Source organism: Octopus bimaculoides, chromosome 5 (genome assembly GCF_046866305.1).
Source record: "Octopus bimaculoides isolate indiv1 chromosome 5, ASM4686630v1, whole genome shotgun sequence".
In the NCBI taxonomy this organism is placed as follows: domain Eukaryota; kingdom Metazoa; phylum Mollusca; class Cephalopoda; order Octopoda; family Octopodidae; genus Octopus; species Octopus bimaculoides.
In genome coordinates, this window is record NC_142932.1 from 74,219,250 (window position 1) to 74,246,110 (window position 26,861).

Here is a 26,861-nt window from a genome sequence, read left to right on the forward strand (position 1 = left end):
AAATATTTTACTTATGAAAATTAATGCTCGTTTCATTGTTTTGTATAGTCACCAAGAAATTTGATAAGAGTCAAATTGCAATTTTTGTATGCATGCCATAGTTACTGATATTTACCCATAAATGATATGTCTATAAAATTGTTGATCTAAAAGTTACTGTTACTTGTTATCAGTGATGTAAAAGATACCAATTGTGTAGGGCTTGGTTCCTATTTTACATCAGTAAACTAACAAGTTTCCTCAAATTCTGACAACTTCATAGCTATCAGCCGAAAATAGTTTAACATGTCTTGTCACTACATGCCAGTGGTGTCTTGTTCTTTAGCCCCAAGTCAGCTCTCATCAAGCAGACCTATGAGCCAAGACATTTCAATTGTGACGGTCCAGTCTGATTAGGACAACATTATCCAATGTGTCTATTTTTTTGTTTTTTAATTGTTAGGTGTGATTTGAGGTAGATTTAGGTGCTATATCTAGCAGCTTAAGTGACCATGAAAAGCTCCCCCTACACTAGGATTTATTATATAAGTATGAATGGAATAGGATGTTGGAATGGTCATGCCTTTCCCTAATTAGGATAAATAGCTTCACCTATGAATTGAAACTGGATTGGGATAACCCTTAAAGACACAGCTTCTTTGTGGCTGCTCACCCTACTAGAAATAACAGCTAAATCTCCCTCAAATCAAACTCAACCCTCTTAGAAAAACACTTGTTGGATAGTGTAGTCATAAACTCCTTACTGTGTATAGGGGAAAGACATGATGGCCAAAGCTGGATTATATTTGATCATAGCTCTCCTTGTTCGGGTTTGGCCTGGGTCTAAAGAATGAACTTGTCTTGCCTAGTTCTTTATTCTACTTGATGCTTTGTTAGTTCTGTTGAAGTTAGTTTGGCATCATTCAAACATGAAATCTTCAATTAACAGTGGCAGTAAATGATGGTGATGATGATGATATATAAACAACTGAGAAGAAAATAACTGTGCCACTTAAATAGGCAGCCAACACTTTATGGTGATATTGCAGAGTGTTTTATATCGTTTTGTTTTTGATTTTGATTTTGTTTTCCATGTCACAGGCTCTGCTGTTCTTACTTTCCCACCACCTCCACAATAGCAACAAGTTATGATGCTTATGTTATCAATTAGTGTCTTACATTACTACACATATGCGTGTGCACACACACATACACACAGCTCTTACCCTGCCATTCTTTTAATCAATATTATCTCAATTTCTCCTCTTGTATCGCCCCCCCCCCCCCCCGCCATCCCTGTCTCTCACTGTTACCTTGTTATATCAGAGATATCATTTGAATCTTAAGAAAGCATTAAATATATCTTTTGAAACTATTTGTAAACTTTCACCCAGACAGCCTTGTCTTTGGATAGAGCCAAGGGGCAGGGGGGGGGGGGTGAAGGAGTAGGAGGAGAGCAGACTATTTTCATGATGTTTTCATTCTTTAAACTAAATACAAAAGCTTTAGATACCCCCCCCCCCATCCCTACCCTACTCCCAATGTCCACATTTCTTCTTTCCATAGAAGAAGAAGAAGAAAACTTAATTTTCTAACTCCAGGGTTGACTCTGAGCCTTAAACAAATAGAGCATGTTTCTGTGAAGCACCCCCTACCAAGGTCATAGAATAAAATAGCCTGCAATACAGATTCTTCTCTTTATACAACCTGTCCCCTCTACAGTGAGCACTATAACTCTTGGTATTCACTCTTCTCTGTCTTCCATTATGCCTTCATAAACCAACTTCCCCTTCTCTTCTCTCTCTATCTCTCTTTCTTTCCATCTGTATCCTTATAGTCATTATTTACCAGATGAAACTTCAAATTTTCTTTTGTGTTTATTATTATTATTATTATTCACATTCACTGTTTGTGTTGTTCAACCCCCCCCCCCATCATGTGTTAGTGTGGGTAGAATGGATCTACTAATTCAAATATTTGCTTTTGTTGTTGAAACAGCTGTTTTATAAACTGTTTTTCTGAAAAATGAGTACAGATGGTCAAGTCATTAGAGAAGGTCAACTTGTCTACCAACAGTAGGTCAGTGGTTCAATACTTGCTGTACCCTACTTTACAAATACTCTTAACTTCCTGAGATAATGGGATTACATGATGTAGGAACCCAGTTTCCCTGAAATGACACTGTATTCTGTTAAATAAAGAAGGATACTTTGGACAATGTATTTCCTGATATTCAAAAATTGGTGAAGTGGTCATGGTTGGAAGACCTTTCTCACAAGTTTACTCAATCAGATTTAGTCTGGAGTTAAGCCACTTTCTCAACAACTTGCTCTCAGTGATCTAGCCCTTCTTGTTGTAACTACCATAATAAACTCCCATGTCTAGGTTCATATGCTTACAACAGAATGGACTCTTAAAGAAGGTGGTGGTAGAAGTATTGACAGTAGTTGTGGTAGCATTGTCATTGTTGTCATGGTAATGGATTGAGTCTACCTCCTATAAAAACTTAAATTTTCTTTTTTGGGCAGTTCTGGTTTCTTTATTGGACAGTGGTTGAATACATATATATTCATATATTATGTGTATGCATTCTCTCAATTTCCTGTAATTCAGATCACCTAATGGTCCCAGCAGACAAAATGGAAAAGGTGTTACCCCAGACGATGGCAAGGGAGATGTGCTGGAATAGCCACTCTGACTCATGAGGTTCACACTTGCAGATAGCCATCTCCACCTTGATAGTGGTGAACAGGAATATGGTTCAGGGGCCAAGAATGCCAGAGGTGTTTCCACTGCCAGAGGCTTGTCCATAAACCTGTCAGAGACAGAGAATGCCTGACCTGCCTTTATGGACAAGCTGTTGTAAAACTGGACTTCTGATGAAATCTGAACAATGTTCATTTAGCTTTTGGCCCAGTCTGAAGAACCTCAAAATGCGGTGGTCTCTTTTCAACTGTCCTTCATACTTAATAATTCAAAATATCCCTCCTTCAAAAATAAGAAACACGTCAAATACTAGCCATCATTGAAACTGTTGCTATAGTTCTTATACCTTAAGAAGCTATTTTATCTGCTATGCCAAGAACAATTACCTGTTCTCAAAATACATTCAGAAATCATGGAAATGGTTAAATCTAAATCTAGATAGTATTCTATAGTATTTGTTGCTTTCATTGATAGAGGTAACTACATTGTGGAAGAACCATTCTAGCCACTTGAGATTCCAATCCACTTGAAATAGTCCCTGGTTCTATGATACAAACTTTGAGGGTTTTTTAACCCTTTAGCATACAAATTACTCTGTTAAATTTAATGTTTATTTATTCACATTATTTTGAATTAATCAGGTATTATCTTCTTGCTTTGATATTTTGATGATGTGATTGTTTAATTTCAGAATGAGAGGTCTGATCTGACCAGTTTGAGCATAAATCAGTTAGAAGATTTTGGTCAGACATGGCCAGTTTAAATGCTAAAGGGTTATAGGATCTAAATTAGACCCTTCCATCAAAAATTCCATGTTAATTTATATTCCAAACACCAGTTTAATAATGACAACTATTTCGATTTTACTAATTTTACTAGTTCCTTTTTTTTTTACATAATTTCTATGGTTTGGTTGTTATCAGAATTGACTATGTAATTCTCTATAATTCAAATGTAGAGCTCTGACCAATGTAGCCAACACTGACACAGCACTTGAAAGGGTTTATTATTAGGATTTTAGGGTTAGGGTTAGGGAAAAAATCAAAATTGAAGAAGTTGGGGAGAAAGTGGGGTAATTCACAATGCCGATTTTTGGCAATTTTCCTGAACCTCTGTATCCGAAAATGGGGGTTTTTGGCAAAAAAAATTACAAAAATAAACAAATTTGGGAGAAAATGGGGGAGTGGGCAGAAGTCTTTCCTAAAAGACACTTACCCGTGGTGCCATGAACCTGAAACCATACAGTTGTGGAACAAACTTCTTAACCACCTAGCTATGCCTACTCCTACAGACATTTTTAAATATAACAAGTTGGTTAAGTTTGTAAACTTAGTTTTATTTACTAAATAACTATGTTCTAGCTTCTTTAGTTCACAGTAACTGCTTTAAACCAGTTCTACCTGCTCCATCTCCCGATTCCCATTGCTTCTCCATGCCACTGCACATCTTTTCTGCTTTTCTTTCCTTTAAGCTAACACTTACATCACTAGCCGTGTTCTCAGTTCATTTCAGTTTGGTGTATTTCCATTTTTATCTCAATCTTCTTCCTCTTCTCTGCTGCACCCCCCACCATCACCACCAACGCCTTCTACTACTACTACTGCAACTTATTCTACTGCCAGTCTCACTGAAGTGTACTGAGGTGTACTGGTTCTTAATTTACATAACAGGGTTAATACATCTCAATTAATATTGAATTAAATGTTCACCGTATTAGGACAATGATGATGGTGATGGTGATGGCGATGACGATGGTGATGATGACGATGATACTGATGCTGGTGATGGTGATGATGATGATGATGATTATACTGATGCTGGTGGTGGTGGTGATGATGATGATGACTTTGGGTGAGTGATGATGATTGTAACCTGACTGATTGAAAAGTATGTGATGATAATAATAATGGTGGTGGTGGTAGTAACTCGGTGAATGAAGTGATGACGACAATGCCAGTGGTGGTGACGACAGGTTGTGTGAAGTATAGGATGATGATGATGATGATGACGACAAAGACTACAGATTGAATGAAGTCTATAATGCTGATGTTGATGATCATGATGATAATGTTGATGTTCAGATACAGATTGAATGAAGTCATTGGTGTGTGTGTGTGTGTGTTTGTGTATTCACTATCTATTCAGTAATGTTGTTAATAGATATTGAGTATTCATTGAACGAGCTGTTTGATGTTTGTTGGTCCTGCTTTCAAGGAAACGGTCCACAGTATTTGTTCATTGAAAGTGGAGGCATTTTTGATACATTGAATCAAATGTTTGATGTGTGTTCAATACACATTCAATCAACTGATTGATGTGTGGTGTGTCGGTCGCCGTTGTTTAAAAAAAAAAAAAGAACCAACAAAACAACAACAAATAAACAAAAACAAAATCCCTGCATCTTGTAAAACTGAACAACCATTGACATGTGGTGACTAGATAGTTAATGCTGGCTGTTCTCATTTGCTGCCTTCATAATGAGTGACTATAAAATGATAAGATGATGAGGCGGATGGGTGGGATTGTTACAAGTGGGTGGGTTGTATTGATGTTAGGATTAAAGTTGATGTCCACCACCATCAGGAATCGCATTTTGGCAGCTGCTGTAATCTCTTCACACACACGCACGTGCGCATGCGTTATCAAGCTAATATGTTTATACATTTCAAAAGCTGCCAAATGTTGTTAAATCGCAGGAAAATAAATAAATAAATGAATAAAAATATATATATATATAAATCAAACACTGTCTCTTGCACATAACAAATGTTCAACTATTGTAAAAAAAATATCACAACAAAAAGCATCCATAGAACACCAATATTCTAGCTTTTTTTTTTACGTGTTTGTTTTTTTCTTTTTAATAACTTTCAGCCACGACCGCCGCCACCACCACCACCTATTGTAGTATTTGCCGCTTGCAGTATTTTCTTTCATTGTCTTGTTACGTTCTTCATTTTGTCATCGCTTTTCATCTTTTCTCTGTTATCCTACTTAGTATTTTATTTTCCTCTCTTTACATAAGAATGTGTATGTGTCAAAGAAAGAAATGGACAAACTCCATCACATATTCTTTTATTCTTCCACAGGCTTTATAGGTGCAGGTTTGTCTATGTGGTTAAAAAAAAAAATGCTTCTCAACGATGTGGTTTTGGGTTTAGCTCCACTGTGCGGCACAGTGATTGCAAACATGGGCATACACCCCACCGGTATTCCTGGCAAAATTGTGCTATAGTCGCCAGACACAACATTCTCATTAAAGTGATTCACTTTTTTTTTTTCTTAGTCAATAATGTACTTCTTTTGTACTCAGTATTTAATGAAAAGAGTTACTAATAGATTCTTTTCTATTGAATAATCATGATAAAATATAAAAAATAGTTATTTTATTCTAGCCACTGCTGAGGCATACATATTTCTGGGAAGTTATATTGGGGCTTGGGGGAAAAAATAGGTTGGGAAACATTTGTGTGACACCTTGGGCAACCAAAGCCTTGTGAGTAGATTTGGTTGGCAGAAACTGAAGGGAGCCCACCACACACACGCACACACACACACACAAATATGTATATGTATGTATGTGTAACTTTGTTTTGACATCATGTGATAGCTGTAAAACAAGTATCACCATCATACAAGCAATGTTTGTTTTCAGTCTTCCATGAAAGGCATCTCTTACCATGAGAAAGCATTACCTTACTTGGAAACAGGTGTGAGTTCGCAATAAGAAGGGCATTCAGACATAAAATATTTGCCTCACTGAATTCTATCTAACCCCTGCAAGCATGAAAAAGTGGACATTAGATGATGATGATGATGGTGGTGGTAAAAAAGGAAAGGAAGCTCTGTGTTTTGTTTTCAAATATACTTCCAATTAGATACAAGCAAAAGGGAAAAGAAAAACAAATTTTGATGATGAGAAAATATGTTTTGTGTGTGTGTGTGCGTGCGTAAAGACCTGAATTTAATCATAGCAGCAAATATTTCTGATGACATCATTTAACATTTGTCTTCCATACTGGCTTGGATTGACTGGGTCAACCAGATCCAATGAACCAGTGTTGAGCTCTATCAGCTTTGGCATGATTTCTACAGTTTGATGCTTGTCTTAATTTCAATCACTTCCCAGAGTTCCTGGGTGCTTTTGTCAGGGCACTAGTGAAGTCACCGAGTATCATGCGAAACAAGACCCCTCAACTGAGAGCGTTTGTATTATTGAGGGAAGTGGCTTTGTACCAAGTGTTGAGAGGCTAAACTCATTCTCTACCAGGGTCCATATGGTCCTTGGGACTCCATGTAAGAATTTTTGTTGAGATTTAAGAGCAATAAGTTGCTTACACTTCTATAATATACCAAATATTTTAACAATTTTTTAAAAATACAATTCCTAATGATATTTAATAGTAAAAAATAAGGATTTTTTTAAACATTGAATAGCTCTGTGGATCCACTGGAGTAAAATAAGAATCAAAGTGGAGTCTATAGTTAAAAAAATGATTGAGAACAGAAATGGGTCTCTTGGTGTAAAGAAGATACATGGCCACCCAGAAGGAATGGGAGAAAGGACAGTGGTGAAGCAGTGTCAGGGCATACCCTCAAGTTATAAAGAAAGTGCATAAGGATATAATAGGGAGAGACCTGAGAATGGTTGGGTGTGCTGGTTTGCAAACCTTTCTATTTTGGCTATGGTATTAGTTTTTTATTTTTTTAATTCTCCTAATGGAAAACACTTGTGTTACAATAGAAAAGCTAAGATTCTTTCTGTGGCTTCCTGAAATTCTTTGGAATTTTATATTTCTTAGTTTTTATTTTTTGCTTTCACCAGGTGCTTTATTATTGCATAAATAAATTTGATGTTTTTTTCTTTTTGCATTAGGAGAAAACATATTTTACAAATATTCATTAGCAGTGAAATGAATTTTGAAATAATAATTAATGTTGAATAGTTTCTGAATATGGCTAAAAACTATATATATATATATATATATATATATATATATATATATATATATATATATATATAGGAAAATGAAAAATAATAATAAGGCAGAATGGTAAACTGAAAGCATATTTTAATATAGATGTGTAAAAAGGATTTCTAACCGGTTTCCATTGCATGGCAAATTTTCAAGGAGAGGGAGAATGAAAATGTTTTTTACAGAAAAGTAAAAGATAATATATAAAAAAAAAATAATATATAAAAAAATAAATATACCAATACATTATATTGTCTTTGAGCTTTTAAAGTTCAATGGTAATCCACGTAGATAATAGTTGGAAAAATTAGGATGCACGAAATTGAGAGTTGTGTTTTGTTTAAAAAAAGAAAGAGGGCTGAAAGTTTGTGTTAAGCAGGAAGTGTGGTGTCAAAACAGGAAGTGTGTGTAAGGGAAGACAATTCTGTGGGTTTTATACTAAAGAGTTAAAACCCACAGAATTGCCTTCCCTTACACACACTTCCTGTTTTGACACCACACTTCCTGCTTAACACATAAACTTTCAGCCCTTTTTCTTTTTTTAAACAAAACACAACTCTCAATTTCGTGCATCCTAATTTTTCCATCTATTATCTACGTGGATTACCATTGAACTTTAAAAGCTCAAAGACAATATAATGTATTGGTATATTTATTTTTTCTATATATTATTTTTTACTTTTTTGTAAAAAAACATTTTCATTCTCTGTCTTCTTGAAAATTTGCCATGCAATGAAAGCCAGTTAGAAATCCTTTTTACACATCTATATTAAAATATGCTTTCAGTTTAGCATTCTGCCTTATTATTATTTTTCATTTTCCTATTATTTCTCCACGGATGATGTTGGATAAACAAAACTACTATAGAAGTAGGCATGGCTGTATTGTAAGAAGCTTACTTCCCAACTACATGGTTCTGGGTTCAGTCCCATTTTGTGACACCTTTGGCAAGTGTCTTCTACTATAGCCTCAGACAAACCAAAGCCTTGTGAGTGGATTTGGTAGACTGAAACTGAAAGAAGCCAGTTGTGTGTGTGTGTGTGTGTGTCTTTGGGTTTATCCCCTCACCACTGCTTCACAACCAGTAACTTAGGAATTAAGTGAAAGAGACCAATAGAATAAGTACTAGGCTTAAGAAACAAAAGTCCTGGAGTCTATTTGTTCAACTAAAATGCCTGCATAGCTGCAGTCAAATAACTGAAAGAAGTAAAAAACAAAAGATGTAGCATCTTCCATCTCTACAAAAATATACAGTTCCATACACAGACAATTATCCATTTTCATCATTCTCATACTTAGCTTCACAACAGCTCTTGCTTCATGCTTCACACCCATCATCTAGAAACCCAAATCCTGAACACCAAGTTGAAAGCCATATCTTCTGAATAAACCATTGTTACAAGAGCTGCTTGTCTACAAAAACAGTAATGCCCCTTACAAATTCTAATACAGCACCAGCAATGGTTGCTGACGAAATATATCTCTTTCAAATTGATCAATGGGTTATATCTGAAACTTTCTTTATCACAGCAATTTAATCAATTTTAGAAGTTATTAATCACTGAATCAACTAGACTAAGTAGCTACACCAGACAAATTTGACATTCCAGTAAAACTATTTTTCAATTATGGTAAGTTTAAGTTATGGATTAAGGAATTCAAGTGACTGTGATTCTCAGACTTAATCCTAACAAATTAGAATGTTTGTTCATAGCCATCAGACATGATAACACAACTTTTGATAATGATTTAAACTAGCTAGAAGTAACTTATGTGAAACTAGTCAATGAAATATATGTTAGGTATCTTCTGTCGATGCAATTTCAAAATTTTTATGGAAACTGATCAATTTCTACCAGATTTAATCAAAACATGATACCAACCGGTGTCATATTTTAATTAAATGTAAATATTATCTAATATCTATTAACTTCTTGGGTTATTTAATTTCACACAGATAATTAAGTCTCAATCCCAAATGTCTTTGGCTACTTTGAAAGTTATCTATACTTCAAAATAGTAAAGAATTACAATGGACATGTGAATTTGCTATGTTCTACACCAAATAGAAACCTTCATATGGTTTGAAAATTAGTTTGTTGGTTCATGTTTCCTTCTATCTGAGGATGTTGTAAATGTATTCTATGAAACATGATATTAAACAGGTAACACTGGCTATTATTAATTACTAGCTTAAAAGCCACACTTTGTGCATACTTTTAAGTTAGTTCCTGCAGAGGGGCTAATTGGGCCTGTGGCCCAAAACTATAAAGGGCAAAATAATAATGCATTTATTGGTGCCCTAACAATATGGTATTATTTTAAATTCAGTTTAAATGAAAAACTTGTAAGTTCACAAATTTTTAGAGTTCTTTTGAAATTTGAATTTTCAACTGTTAACATATAACAAATCCTCATCCAGACCTGATCCGAATGCTGAATGTTCAAGAACCAAATGAAGGGCAGATTTTTAATCCAAGGATCATTCTGATTCCTAAAAAGGTATAATATGTGTATGTAGAACAAATGTAGACTGAGATACAGGGATCCCAGGTGGACGGACAGATAGAATTTCACGTTTATTATTGTAGATCAATTATGATTTAGTTTCTACAATCAGAACAGAATCGGTATCATCATCATTGTCATAACATTCAATTTTTCCACGCTCACAGATGTCAGATGGAATTTAAGGCAGATTTTTCTATGGCAGATACCCTTCCTGTCACCAATCCTCGCCTGTATCTGTGCAAAGTAATATTTTCCCTCAACTAGAAATCTTTTCCACAGATGACTTGAAACAAACAACATTGCATAAATTGATAGTGATGCTTGTGTACACCATCACATAATGTCAAAACAGTACACACAAATATATGAGTCAGGCTTCCTTCAGTTTCCATCTACCATATACACTCAGAAGATTTTGATCAATCTGGGACTATAGTAGAAGACACTTGCCCAAGGTGCCATGCAGAATGGGACTGACTCTAAAACTACATAGTTAGGGAGCATACCTCTTAATAATGCAGCCAGGCCATCTAATGAAATTATTAGCTACTACAGTATCACAATATGGTAGACATGTGACATTATTTTTTTTCCAAACTCCTGAAATAATTCTCAAAAATCCTCTTACCATATTGCCAAAAAAGAAGCTTATGCTGTTATAGAAACTGAGAAAATAGAAACATTTCCTCGGAAAATAGATTACAGATCCATTTCACATTTGACAATAAAAAACAAAGGCAAGAAAAATAAAATACTGTTTCGAAAAATTGAATTCTCTCTCTCTCTCTTTCTCTCTCTCTCTCTCTCTCTCTCTCTCTCTCTCTGTTGCTGCTGATTTGGCTCTGAGAATTTTTCCATTTGCTTGTCTGTCTTGTACTGCTCCTTCTTTAGAATTAAAACATAATACCTTATTTCAGTGTAAGGATTTTTAGGATTGACAAAGAAACAAATTACCATGTTTAACAACATTAGGATGGTTTAAAATTCTTTTAACTCGTCCAAGCATCATGGTGAAGAAAGAAGAATTATATGGATGCAGGATCTCTTTTGTTTCTGCATTAATAATGATGACAGAAGAGGGCCAAAACTTTTCTTTGGTATCTTTTGGTGGTGGTGGTGGTGGTGGAGGGCTTATATTTTCTATCGAAGAACTGCAGTCTTTATACATTAATGTTAGAATTTTTCATATGAGTCTGTAAGCCATTATAGTCTGTAGAAGATATATGGTGAGTTGGTGCCATGTTTACAATATCTTCTTCAAGTCAATGAGAGGACTTCTACATGAATGGTTGATTTCTTACAATTAGATCCCAATTTCCCTTAAATGACATGTTGCTCAAAAAAAAATCTAACCATTGATTAATATGGACATGGGTTCACTGTGAAAGGGAAATAGATGGTGATGCTCATAACTGGATTGCCTTTGATCATAGCTGATTTAGGGGGGTTAAGCAACAACAATAACAGCAATAACAATTTCCCTTTTTATCTACAGTACCAAGTGACATCAAATATAATCAACCATCATTAAATAAAATGCAAACAAGTGTATTTCATCAACAAAAGAATACAAATTGAGAATATTAAACTGATATAAATTAAGCAATATGTATTTTATGTACAACTAGCTGTGGGAGAAAGAAAAGTGTAAGCATATTTTTGCTATGTTTTTGATGTGTGGAAAAAGAGAAGTGGGTCACTCAATGGATTGTTTCATAGACCATTTCTTAGAGATAACATCCAGTTTCCTTCTGCAATCAATAGCATAGAATATATAAAGTTTCATGAATTAGACTATCACAGTAATGGATAACTTGATTTGCATATTTGTGTCATGTCATAGCCCTCAACACTATCATCCTTTTTACCAAATGCTATTTTTAGGTATTCAATAGTACAAGGTAACTGATTTAACCCTGTGAAATATCAATAAAATCTAAACCTCTGAATACACTAAATACATTTCACATTGTTATTGTTGGCACATTGAACCAAATGTCTTAAAATGTGTAGAATCACAACTTCTGTCTAGTTCTAGATTTAGTCATTATAACACTAATATAACTCTAATTATTCGTTATCTCTAAAGTCGTGTGTTTTAATTAACTCTCTTTTGTCTTTAGGACTGATTTAGCGATGGAGTGAGAAATATTTCATTTTGGGACAAAGCATGAATATATTCTTTTATTGTTGGAAGTTCAGCATAATTATGAGATTATGTTGTAAAAACTTAGTTAATGATGTTGGTGCTAGGGGGTGGACATGGTGCAGAGTTTGGGGGGTTGTGTAGGGATTTGGATGATATAGGTTGGGAGGGTTAGAGTGGTGTAGGTGTTGGGATGGTGTAGGTGTTGGGATGGTGTAGGAGGTGGGAGTGGTATAGGGTTTGGATGTGATTTGGAGGTGGTGTTGGGTTGGCATATAGGGTAAGGTTTGGGGTAGTGTAGGGTCTGGGTGTGATATAGGGATAGAGAGAGATGGAGAACAGGGGGGCAGTAAATTTAGCCAAAGTTAGAAAGGGAAGAAACTGGTGCATTTGGTAGTAACAGACAGTTTTTTTGGGGAACCATTTTGTTGATTTTTTTTTCTCTCTCTCTCTTAGGCAGACTATTTGAAGTGTATATAAGAAGTATGAAGCTGTGTGATAGAGAGACATGGGTGTTGAATATGGTAGATCAATGAAGACTGAAAGCAGGGGAGAAATGAAGCATACACAATATATTAGCTTGTAATGTTAACTGGCATAAATTAATGTAAATCAGAAGTAGGCAGAGACTAGCTGGTTGTTATTATTAAAGGTACCATCACAGACATGTAGGGATAACGAGTGCTGCTATTACTTAAAGGGTCCCCAAGGTAGAGGAAGACCAAGGGAAACATGGTAATAAGTAATGAGGGCAGTTCTCAGTGCTGGTCCTCTTAAGAAAATATGACAAAAAGGAAAAAAAATAAGACAATTGGTGCCAAACCTATCCAATCTGTGCCATTGTGAAAAATTGCATATTAAAACAGTGGTGGTGGTGGTGGCAGTTGTAGTAGTAGTAGTGACAATGGTGGTGGTGGTGACAATGGTGGTAATGAATTTGATATTTTTGATTTAAATGGTTGTAGCTTCCATTTTTCTCTGATAACTGCCAGAGTTTCTCAATTTTCTAATTATGTACCTTGGTGGGTGGGTTTGGTTGCAACTGATAGTTTTATAAATAAAAGAAAAAGTTTTTATCATTCTAGATTATATGGAAAGTGATTCATACAGCAGTAATAAATATCAAGGAAGATGTGTTTTGGATATATTTATTTGTTTTTCTTTTTTTCTTTTTTCTCTATTTTATATAAAAATGAAGCAAATTTTCTAGTATTAACCATGCTGTTTTATTAGGTTAGAAACATAATTTCTGTTCTAAAACAGAATCAGAAAGAAAAGAAGCGATTAAGGAGGATGTTTAGAAAATATCGCATTCAATTTAGTCATCCTGGCTAGCTTCTAAATGCAAAAATGGTACTGGTCTGTAATATCTCTCTCCATAATATGCTGTTACTTGATGATAAATCATTTTCATTCCTGAACATTGTAGAATAATAAAAAAAAAAAAAGAAACGCATGTGTATTTTATTTATATCATAAGGATATTAATGATAGAAATGGTTTTTTTTTGTTTTGTTTTGTTTTGTTTTTAGCCATGCAACTCCTCTATTGCAAGAACCGTGTTCTTTTCTGACCCCTTCTTTCACATTTTAACTCCTCATCTCCAAGCATAAAGCCCACTCCCTCTCTACTGTAGCCCACACAGTCAAAGGGGATCTTAGTTGCATGATGACCTTACTAGTGCTGGTGCCATGGAAAAATGTACCTGAGACACACTGTAAAGTGGTTGATGTTATGTTACAAAGAGCATCCAACAGTAGAAGCCATGCCAAAACAGACACTGGAGCACAATGCTGCTCTTGTACCCATGCCAACCTGAAACAAGGATGTTAAAAGATGATGATGTTAAGTGTGGTATTTATGAATGGAGAGACTATAAAGCATTATTTTTCATAAGATAAGAAAGTTGGTATGGCATTGTTCATTTTACATCCTTTTCTTATTTTTATGCTGACTTAAAGCTACTTATTTGAGGTAGTATTTTTTTGACCAGATGCCCTTCCTGTTCCCAACCATTACTTGTTTCTCAAGAAAGGAATTTTTTTTCTTCCACTAAACTTTGAGAGTGCAGAGCTACAAGTTATCATGTTCACCAGGAATGTAAACATAGCTTTGCCATTTTTTTGCTTCGACCTGTCTCTTGTGAAGAAGTTGAAATGATTTTGCACATGCACACACAGATGATATATAAGCGCAGGCATGGCTGTGTGTTTAAAAAGTTTGATTCCTTATCATGTGATTTCTGGTTTGGTCCCACTGTATGGCACTTGACATACAAGTCTTCTGTAACCCTAGTTTGACCACAATCATAAGGGTATATTTGGTAAATGGAAACTGAAAGAACCATAGACGTATGTGTGTATATGCATATATATATATATACATATGTATGAGAGAGAGAGAGAGGAATTAACTTATTTCAAAACAAGTGAAGGTTGGCAACAGGATGGGCATTTGCCATAGAAAATCTGCCTCAGTGAATTTCATCCAACTCATAGAAGTATGGAAAAGGGGACATTAAAGCAATGTGGTGATGGTGAGACACATACATTTAGTGTTCATTGTCAGGAAAAAACAAAGATGTATTCAATACCATAGTAGAGATAAACTATATATTTTATTTTGGTTGAAGAAGTCTCTTGTTACTCAGTACCACCAGTGGCTCTTCAGACAAGTCTATGAACATCACTATATATATATATATATATATATATATATATATATAAACATAATTAAGGGATCAGCAACAGTTGCTTCACCACATACCGAAGTTCAGAAATAGCAGCTAAAGTGCTAAAACTCCAACAGATAGCAATACTTGTAACTCTTGTTTTGCCTTTGTGAGTTACAAGTATTGCTATCTGTTGGAGTTTTAGCACTTTAGCTGCTATTTCTGAACTTCGGTATGTGGTGAAGCAACTGCTGCTGATCCCTTAATTATGTTTATAAATTTATAAGAACTTTTAAATAAGTTCTTCACCGATAATGGTGTTTACATACCGATGTGCTTGGTAAAAATTATTAATTTTTAATTTATAAATAAATTAATAATCCTTTACCCTTTTATTCGTAATAATTATATATATATATATATATATATATATATATATATATATATGTATATACACACACACACACACACACACACACACACACACACACACACACACACACACACACACGCACATGTACATGTATACATGCAAATATATAAACACATACATCATGTTCCCATTGGGGTTCCATGCATCATTGTTTTGTGAGTAGGGGTGATTGAAAAATATTCTAAATAGTTGAAGTAGAAAACAAAGATTATTTTATATGCTAATTGTAATTAATCACGATGTTCATTTACTATTTAGACAGGGTGAATGAAATATCTCTGGAAAATTACATGAGGTTTCATATTAACATACAAGACTGTAAGCACAGCTGGAGCAATATAAAATATATCTCTGTTAGCTAGATGTAGTTCAGAAAAAAAGAGGTAGTCAAAGGATACTTCTCTTGAAGAATTTTGTAATTAGCAATGTTAAAAAATTATTAAATTCTAATTAAAATACTCAGTATGGAATAGAAACTAGTTTCAGAGTTATTGGATTTAGAGAAACCTCACAAGGCTTTGATTTATCTTAGACTGGTATAACTTTTTCATTTTTTTACCATTATTTTTTAAAAGTTTTATTTTCAGATTGATTTATATTTCATTGGTTGTCTTATGTTTACCTTCAAAATATAATAATGTTAATTAAAACTAATGCATGGATGTTCATTTTTCTTCATTACAGGTAGCAATAAAAATTATTGACAAAACCCAACTGGATCGCGAAAATCTCAATAAGATATTACGGGAAATACAAATAATGAAATTGTTGCGACATCCCCATATCATCCGACTTTACCAGGTTTGTAAATACCTTGATACTATTCAGACAACACAAGGTTGGGAGATTGATAACTATTAAGATGCTTTTTGAAATTTTTCAATCTTTATTGAACTCACTAATAACTTCATTTGCGTGTGAGGGTGTATGCATATGTGCATGTATAGATGTACGTGTGTGCGTGTATATATATATGTAAAAGCTGAACATAAGCGTCAGGAGTGGTGTGCAAGAGAGACGATTGCGCTGGTTTGGACATGTGGTGAGAATGAATGAGGATAGCTGCGTGAAAAAGTGCCACTCCCTAACAGTTGAGGGAACCCGTGGAAGAGGTAGGCCCAGGAAGACCTGGGCTGAGGTGGTGAGGCAAGACCTTCGAACATTGGGTCTCACCGAGGTGATGACTACTGACTGAGACCTTTGGAAATGTGCTGTGCGTGAGAAGAACCGGCAAGCCAAGTGAGATCATTGCCAGTGCCCCTGGACTGGCTCTTGTGCGGGTGGCACATAAGATGTACCATCCTGAGCGTGACCGTTGCCAGCACCGCCTGACTGGCCTTGTAGGGTTTTCGAGCGAGATCGTTGCCAGTGCCCCTGGACTGGCTCTTGTGCGGGTGGCACATAAAAGACACCATTTCGAGCATGGCCGTTTTCGTGCGGGTGACACGTAAAAGCACCCACTACACTCTCTGAGTGGTTGGCGTTAGGAAGGGCATCCAGCTGTAGAAACTCTGCCAAATTAGATTGGAGCCTGGTGTAGCCATCTGGTTGCACCAGTCCTCAGTCAAATCGTCCAACCCATGCTAGCATGGAAAGCGGACGTTAAACGATGATGATGATGATGATGATGATGATATATATATATATATATATATATATATATATATACACACACACACATATAGATTTAGAATCTAAAACTTTCTGGCATGAGATATTTCCATGTAGTTTCTATTTCAGCATTTAGAATACTTGTTTGTACACATGTATGGATAGATATGTGGGTGGGTGTGTATTTGATTGCAAATAGATTTTTTTTTTTTTTTTCAAGTATGTAATTTGGGTCAGACAAATTTCTCAGATTGATTTTTGCAACATAAATTTCAATGATACCAGAATCAAAGGGACAAAATTTTCAAATTTTATTATTACATCATAATCTTAATATATAAAGCTGAAGTTGTGTGTCTGTGTGAAGCCTTTTTGAAAGTTTATAGAAATCCACATTTTCCACTTTTTCGTAAAAATTTTTACATCAATGGAATTTTCTCGATGTGAACTTTCCAGTGCAGTAATTAGATTTTTAAAATTCCGTTTACTTTGTGTGATTTAAGGGAGATTTGGCTGTCGTTTCTAGCAACTTTTATATTTCTTCCCTTCTACCTGGAACGCCGTTCTTACACACGCGCTCAACATAAAAATATAGAGAGTGAGCGTAAAAGAAGGAGAAGGAGAGAGAGAGAAAGTGATACATACATAGACATAGATTAAACTTTCATCTCAGTATTCTTTACCTATTTTTCATAACATAGATACATAAAAACACACACTACCATACATACGTGACTTGTGACAACAACATACACATTGCTCTCATTCTCTATTCATTTCTCCCCCTCTTCCTCTCTCGCTCTCTCAAACGTATACACGTGCAAGTAAACACAATCATTCACATCGTGGTATATTTACAAAACATTGATGGCATAACTACAGAGTTGTATCCCCCAACTTTGGAAGGTCATAACTTTCATAAAAATGAATATTTTTTTATGAAATTTTCTATGCATATATTATTTATTATGTAGATTCCAAATATACAAAAATTTTCGGTGAAAGTGTTTTGGAAGGGGGTGGGGTACAATATTCGGAAATTCCACTTAAATTCCTCTTAACTTCCAGGAAAATGAATATTTTTTCATGAAATTTTGTACAAATGTACCTTGATGTATGTACATTTCAAGCATGTAGGAATTTTGAAGGAAACAACTGCAGGTTATTTTTGAGAAGTGTTCCCCACTCGGTGGTGTTTCAGAGCAAGTCGTCCATATTTGTTTCATTTTTCTCTATTATGTGCTTATGTGCATCCTTAGATTTCTAATGAAGTAATAGGCAGTGAAGAGAAGCAGTCATAAGAAAACTTTTAACTACCCCTATTCCTTTCTCTCCCCCTCTCTACCTCTTCCTCTCTCGCTCTCTCAAAAGCATACACGTGCAAGTACACAATCATTCAGTAAAATATAACTCATGTTTGTCAATGTTTTGTAAATTTACCACGATTTTCACTAGAGTGTTAGGGTTTTAGGGTCAGGGTTAGGGTTTAGGATTAATGTTACGGTTATGTTTTTTAGGGTCAGGGTTAGGGTTTAGGGTTAGTGTTAAGGTTAGTGTTAGGATTAGGTTTAGGATTAGGGTTGGGTAATCGTGCGGGTGTTAATCTGAAAAATTACAGATATGTGAAAAGTACCAACCCTGCCATCTATTATAACTTTTGTTGTTCTGTTTAATATATACATAGATTATGCCTCCAAAGAAGAGAGTTTGCTGGGGAAAGACAGCAACCAGTTTAAAATGACAGCCACAGACTGCAGCAATTCACCACATTCCAGTAGCTACTTTGAACATAATGCAAAATGGTGCATCAACACCTTCTGCCCAATCTGATAGAATTCTGGCAAAACTGTTTAGCAACAGATCGCCAGCAATTGCTTCATCACAAATTGCCATCCTAGCTCCTGTGAAAAGGGATTACCCTGCTATGTATAATCAGGGCAGTGCAAAAAGTTGTTTTGCACAAGCATTTCTATAGCCAATTACACGGATGAAATTTACGTATGCTTAATAATTTTACGCAAAACAGCCTTCAGACTTTCCCTATTAATTTCATCGTCTTTTGAATTATGAACATATTTACATCATAAGGGTTTTTTCATTGTAAGGCTTTCTTTTTTAGTTGATTTTCAGCTAGCAAGACTTATCGTAGATGGCATAATAAGTCACACCCGGACAAGGTCGGGTTATACTGCTTGCTAGTCACCTATAAAATAATCATGTGTATGTGTATTTCTATAAAATGTATGTATACTTGCATGTTTTAGTGGACAGGTATGTGAGTGAGATTTTTTCTCCTCTAACCATTATTTCCATTTTTATTTTACTCTCTTTCTCGTCTCTCTTGTCAATTGCCTCTCTTTCTCTTTTCCCTTTATTGCTTCCTCTTTTTCTAATTCCTTCTTCTCTCCACCTTGCCTGGCACAACTATGTCTTTCGCTCTCCCCATCCTCTCTGTCATGCCTTCACTTTCTTCTGCTGCCTCACTCCTTCCTACTATTACACTTTAGCAGGACAATATATATATATATATATATACATATATATATATGTGTGTGTGTGTGTGTGTGTGTGAGAGAGAGAGTGTGTGTGTGTGTGTGTGAGAGAGAGAGTGTGTGTGTGTGTGTGTGTGTGTGTGTGAGAGAGAGAGAGAGAGAGTGTGTGTGTGTGTGAGAGAGAGAGAGAGAGTGTGTGTGTGTGTGTGTGTGTGTGTGTGTGTGTGCTGATAAAATTATTATCTAAACAACCATGTGCCACAAAATCAAAGATGTCATGTAGAGAGAATAAGCCTGAGGCAATAACAAGGCTTGAACATTATTTAACTGAGCATGAGTTAATTGGTCACCAATTAATTAAATGTCACTTGGCTTTGGATTGAACTATTACCTGAAGATATAAAGACTATCTTTTGGTTGAAGACAGTAAAATAATAGAATTTATTGGTTGTCTGTGTAAACCAGTCGTATAGATAAGTCTGGGTTATAAAAGAAAAAGAAATTTTATTTGAGAGCAGAACTTTCAATCAGGAGGAAAGATAGTGGACCATAGCCCTTCACTGGGCCTCTGGGACTGATATGAGAGGAGTGTCTTCAAACCAGTGATGTGACCCAAATACTTGTGGACTCTACTTAAGTACCCCAGGTGCCTTTAGTGGAATCCTCTCTGTGGTATATGTTCTGACAATAACACCTCCAACAATAACTCTGGTGCTAAGCTGTATTGGTCCAAGCCTTTCCTTTGGATGCATGTCAGTGTCATGAAGAGGGGAAGCTTGCTCAGGCCTGCACATACAGGTGCAGATGCATGGTCAACATTGACCAATGGAGACCATCACACTGTCCCCCCTATACACACACACACACACACACACACACACACACACACACATAAACATATGTAGATAGATATATCCCTTCTACTATAAGCACAAAGCCTGAAATTTTGCAAGTGGTGGGAGTTGGTCGATTACATCAACCCCGGTGCTCAACTGATATTTATTTCATTGACTCCTAAAGGATGAAAGGCAACGTTGAACACAGCAGAATTTGAACTCAGAGCATTGAAACAGACAAAATACCATGAAGCATTCTGCTTGGGTTGCAAATGATTCTACTAGCTTGCTGCCTTTTAGATAGATAAATAGATATATCATATATCTAATCTTTATATCCTACTTAACTTGAATGTATTATAAGAATGCCACAATACTCTAGTATTCATCTTGAGAGAGCATCTCATATAGACATTTAGTACTCTCAATCACTAACTGTCTGGACATACAGACATTTAGCACTAAATGTCTATGTGTGATGTTCCCTTGAGATGAATACCGCAGTATTACAGCATTCTTACAATATATCTATGTTAAATAAAATATAATAATTTGCTGTTTGGTAATAATACTTCTTCCATTGCTAATATCTTATATATAATTTTGTCATTTGTATTTCGGAATCATGATTCATCTAGATTCCATATCTTTACTTGTTACATCTGAATGTGAATACCCTCTCCTACATGTCACTTAACCATGATTGTAATTCTCCTGACCAATTTCTTCACTATTCTATTCAACACAAAAGTTGCAAGGTAGCACTTTAGTTTCATATTGATAATATAAGGACTCTAGTAAAGAATAAATATTAAATCTATTGCCAATTTTCTCCTTCAGATAAATTGTTATAAATTCACTTTAATATAAAATTCCATGATCATAAGTGTCTGTTTGGTGTGTGAGTGGATATGTATATTAACACACACACATACAAAATGATTTTTCTTTCATTGTCTATTTATTCATAAACTGTTTCTACTAAAATGTCTTTGGAAAATTTTTGTATTTTTTTGTCATAATTTATTTGAAAATTCTTGGCAGCCCTTGTATTTACTTTGAAATTTATATATCAAATGTTCTATATATATACACACACGCACACATATATATATACACACACACACATATATATATATATATATATATATATATATACACATACATACATACATACGTACAAGAGAGAAAAGTACTGAATACATTTAATATATACTAAACTTTATTCATGTATTCCATATAGCGACAGAATGGAGCTTCATCATTGAATAAATAAATAAATAAATAAATAAATAAATATGTATATGTATTTATCCATTTATGTATATATATTATATTTTACTTATAAATTTCAGTGAGATTTCCTTAGTAATGTATTATTAATGAAATGATTTTTCCAGCCAGGTCATAGTTATTCCATGTGATCAAACTTAAGATAAGACAGCACCAGACTTTATTGCATTCTTGTATTTACCAAAAATATTTCAATATCAACGTTATTGTTAGGGGAGTATTTTGAAAGTGATGTCTGTCTTGGACTAAATACTTTTGCAATATTCAGTCGATATATGTGTGTGTGTGTGTGTGTGTATGTGTTTAGATAGATAGATAGATAGATAGATAGATCATCATCATGATTTAACATCTATATTCCATGCTGGCATGGGTTGGACAGTTTAACCACAGCTAGCAAGCAAGAGATCTGCTCCAGGTTCCACTCTGATTTGGCTTGATTTCTATGGCTGGATGCTCTTCCTAATGCCAACCATTTTACAGTGTCTGCTGGGTGGTTTATATGTGGCACCAGCATGGGTGTTTTTATGTGGTACTGGCTTAGGTGCTGTTACATGGTGCCGGTACAAGTACTTTTTATGTGGCACTGGCACAGGGCTCTTGCAAGTCAATCCTCTTCAGCAAGGGGAAATGGCATTAGCATTTTTGCTGTGGAGAATGGGCCTTCTTGAGTATATGTATATGGTGAAAAACTAAAAAGATGAGGTAAAAACACAAGTAAATAGAATGCATTAGGTTTACGCTCAGTAAAAATAGAAGGAAAAGTATTTTTAACAGTTTGAGAATTTGCTCTTCTACGGAAAGAAAAGATAAGATGAGAAAAAATGGAGAGAGAAAAGAGCAACTGTGTTACAATTAGACGATCACTGCATACTGAAAAATTATATTTGTTCATTTAATGCCTGCCTTTCTTTATTTGCATGGGCTGGACACAGCTGTATGAAGCAGTATTTTATGGTTGGCTGCATTTCCTGTTACCAACCAATATCTGTTTTTTTTAAGTAAAGGATTTTTTAGGAATGTAAACATCATATCACCATTTCACTCAAACAGTGACAAGCAAACCCATGAAAGTGCAACATTCATACACACACACACACAATGACTCTCCAGTTTCCACTTACCAACCAATTCCACTCAAATGGATATTAGTCTCTCTTGAGTTATAATAGGAGATATATGCACAAGCGGTTGCGACATGGGGTTGGTGGCAGTGTTGATGATTTTTGTTGAGTGATTTTTGTAGGGGAACGCTATAATGAACTGTCTACCTTGTATTACCTATAAATATATCAATAATATAAGAGGTGATAATAGTGAACCGACGGTCTTATATGTGTGATGTGTGTGCATACCTCTATCTATCTATCTATAATACATTACAAGTCAGTTTGAATCTTGCTTGCTTGCAATGTTACTCAGCCAAACTAGCACATAATGGGAAATTACTATGAATTATGTTTACCCTGAAATGTTAATATAAATGGAATGAAACACATTTTGCATAAATTGGTAAACTGGTTTTCAAGATATTAGAGATTTTGGGGGTATAAATACACAAAACGGTGCATAATGGGAAAATGTTCCGAAAATAATCTTCATCCTGAAAGGGAAGAAACTCTTATCTTTCTATTAGACTGAGTTGACAACAAAAAAATGCAATTTTTTTTTTACAGTAAACGTTTCTATTTACACTTTTGTTAAACACAATATTTTAATCATTTTGAAATATTTTTAAGTGAATGTGATTTCAAAAATGTAAGTTGTTTGTACAGTAAGTATTTATATTTTAGCTTTCTTTAAACGGACAATATTTTTATGTTTTTTTAAAATTATTTTCAAGTGAATACCATTACAAAAAATTTTTTTGGCATATTTAAAAAATATTCTAAAGTGAAAATGACTTTAAAAAAAAGGTAAATATTTTATAAAAGACCTGTTCGTAACCTCAGTGTGAAATAGTTTTTTCTGTAGGTTTTTTTCGAATGCACTCAACATATCACACCGCCAAAGATTTGGTTTCTATTTCTAGCACTCCCTGCTACCATGTAACAGCTATTTGCGATAAAGGACTTGAACTACCTGTTATGTGGTAGCAGAGCATGCAAGAAATAGCAGCCAAATATATCCTTTTCTGGGGAAAGGAGCTGTTTACACATGATTTCAATGTTACATTCATTGAAAGCATGCGAAATAACTTGGAAAAGAAAAAAAAAACTACTAAACAAAATTCTGTTGCTGGGAAGCTCAGAGGTTACTGGTGACCCAATGGGTCACAGGTAGTCTAGTATATATATATATATATATATATATATATAAATGGAGTTAAACACAGGTGTTATTCAAATTCTTATTTTTTCCATCTTAATTGTAAACAAAGGAAAAATACACACATCCATTCATATATATATATATATATATATATATATATATATCCATACATATATATTATTATTATTATTATTACTATTATTATTACTGTTGTTGATATGATATACTCTAGGAAACCTATATGGTTACGGTAATATATTCTGAATTATCCAACAGAATGTATTTCTAAATTCTTATCTTATGAGAATATTATTGGATATATATATGTATACATCCTTTATCTTTATCAGTTATTAGACTATGGTCACACTGGGACACTGCCTTGAGGAATTTTAGTCAAATTAATCAACCTCAGTACTTATTTTCTTTTTAAGCCTAGTACTTATTCTGTTGGTCTCTTTTGCTGAACCACTAAGTTATGGGAATGTAAACACACCATCATGCAGTGGTGGGGGCAAACAGAGACACACATGCACACACACACACGCGCATACATACACACACACACACACACACACACACACACACGATGGGCTTCTTTCAGTTTCCATCTACCAAATCTGCTCACAAGGCTTCGGTTGGCTCAAGACTACACTAGAAGACACTTGATCAAGATGCCATGCTGTGGGACTGAACCCGGAACCTTGTGGTTGGGAAGCAAGCTTTTTACCACAAGCATGCCTACTTCTATAGTAATTTTGTTTATCCAACATCATCTTGTCTGTCCATTCCCAAGTACAGACTCAGCTCCTGTGGATTTAGCTACAGGTCAGCCTGCATCCATTGGACCCATAAGCCACTCATTATTACCCCATCTTTTATTCAATCATGATAGATTTTGGAGTATATCCCTTCCAGAGTTAGATTTGGCTGTTATTACTAACTGGCCAAATGATTGCTTAAAAGCTCAGTAGTTGGTAAAATATCATCGGCCCCCAACCCCATCACTTGATTTGGTGTTCTATCACCACATTTGTACCAATGCTGAAGGAAGTAACATTATTGTTATTCCTCTGTTTTTCTCACCTTTATTTTCATGTGAAGTTAATTAACTGCAGTTTCAAACTATACATATTCAGATTGTCTGAAATATTGATTTTTAAAGATATTTATAATTAATAATTGATCTATATCACTTGTAAGGATTTCACTCAAAACTTCATCTTTAACTCACAGGTCTTCATTTAAACCTGTAGACCTTGCTACGAACCCAATCACCTGAACAATTCAGTAGAGACTTGTTTGATTCCATTGACACCAACAAGCAATATTACAACTACCATTGTACCATCTCCATCACTGCAATTATCAGAACATGAGGTTTAATTCAATATGTATATTGAATTATATGTGCTTCTATTTGTGAATTCCTTCCTTTCGTATAACGATTATTGCTAAATTCCATTATTTAACTAATTATTTTAAACTTGACTAAAATAACATCTGAAACCCCATCAAGTAGTATTACAAATGAGATGGCAGTAATCATCATCATCATCGTTTAACGTCCGCTTTCCATGCTAGCATGGGTTGGACGATTTGACTGAGGACTGGTGAAACCGGATGGCAACACCAGGCTCCAGTCTGATTTGGCAGAGTTTCTACAGCTGGATGCCCTTCCTAACGCCAACCACTCAGAGAGTGTAGTGGGTGCTTTTACGTGTCACCCGCACGAAAACGGCCACGCTCGAAATGGTGTCTTTTATGTGCCACCCGCACAAGCCAGTCCAGGGGCACTGGCAACGATCTCGCTCGAAAATCCTACAGGAGCCAGTCAGGCGGTACTGGCAACGGCCACGCTCAAAATGGTGCATCTCATGTGCCACCCGCACAAGAACCAGTCCAGGGGCACTGGCAACGATCTTACTTGGCTTGCTGGGTCTTCTCACGCACAGCACATTTCCAAAGGTCTCGGTCAGTAGTCATCGCCTCGGTGAGGCCCAATGTACGAAGGTCTTGCCTCACCACCTCAGCCCAGGTCTTCCTGGGCCTACCTCTTCCACGGGTTCCCTCAACTGTTAGGGTGTGGCACTTTTTCACGCAGCTATCCTCCTCCATTCTCACCACATGTCCATACCAGCGCAATCGTCTCTCTTGCACGCCACAACTGATGCTTCTAATGTTCAGCTTTTCTCTCAAGATACTTACACTCTGACGGGTATTCACATTGACATTACACATCCAACGGAGCATACTGGCTTCATTCCTTGCGAGCTTACGTATGTCCTCAGCAGTTACAGCCCATGTTTCACTGCCATGTAGCATGGTTGTTCGTACGCATGCGTCATACAGTCTGCCTTTTACTCTGAGTGAGAGTCCCTTTGTCGCCAGCAGGGGTAAGAGCTCTCTAAACTTTGCCCAGGCTATTCTTATTCTAGCAGCTACACTTTCAGCGCACCCACCCCCACTACTAACTTGGTCGCCCAGATAGCGGAAGCTATCGACTACCTCTAGTTTTTCACCCTGGAATGAGATAGAAGTTGTTTCCTGTTTGTTTGCAGTCTTTATTGCACCTGAACATCTGCCACAAACAAAAACTAACTTGCTAGTTAACCTGCCTTTGATGTTGCTGCACCTCTTATGTGTCCATAGCTTGCACCGGGTACATCTTATAGAGTTACTACCTACTCCTTTTCTACATACTGAGCAGGGCCATCTACCTGAAGGGGTTTGTGTTTTATCTACCTTCCTACTTATTAGGATTTTGGTTTTAGCTAGGTTGACTCTAAGGCCCTTCAATTCTAGACCTTGCTTCCACACCTGAAACTTCTCCTCTAGTTCTGATAGTGACTCCGCAATTAGGGCAAGGTCATCAGCATAGAGGAGCTCCCAGGGGCAACCTGTCTTGAACTCCTCTGTGATTGCCTGGAGGACTA

General features: G+C 35.6%; 1 protein-coding gene across 2 annotated transcripts in view; it reads left to right on the plus strand.

Moving 5' to 3' along the window:
• LOC106878883 (serine/threonine-protein kinase SIK3) overlaps positions 1-26,861 on the plus strand; it is a 321,329-nt gene that overhangs the window by 200,175 nt on the left and 94,293 nt on the right. The window contains exons 1-2 of one of the 2 annotated variants that reach the window (XM_089352410.1): positions 4,306-4,536; positions 16,107-16,223. In XM_089352410.1, the coding sequence (XP_089208536.1) occupies positions 16,182-16,223 (42 nt within the window). In that variant the 5' untranslated portion in view covers positions 4,306-4,536; positions 16,107-16,181. Of the gene's footprint in view, positions 1-4,305; positions 4,537-16,106; positions 16,224-26,861 lie in introns of those variants that run through there. The other variant, XM_089352409.1, reaches the window with a different exon arrangement.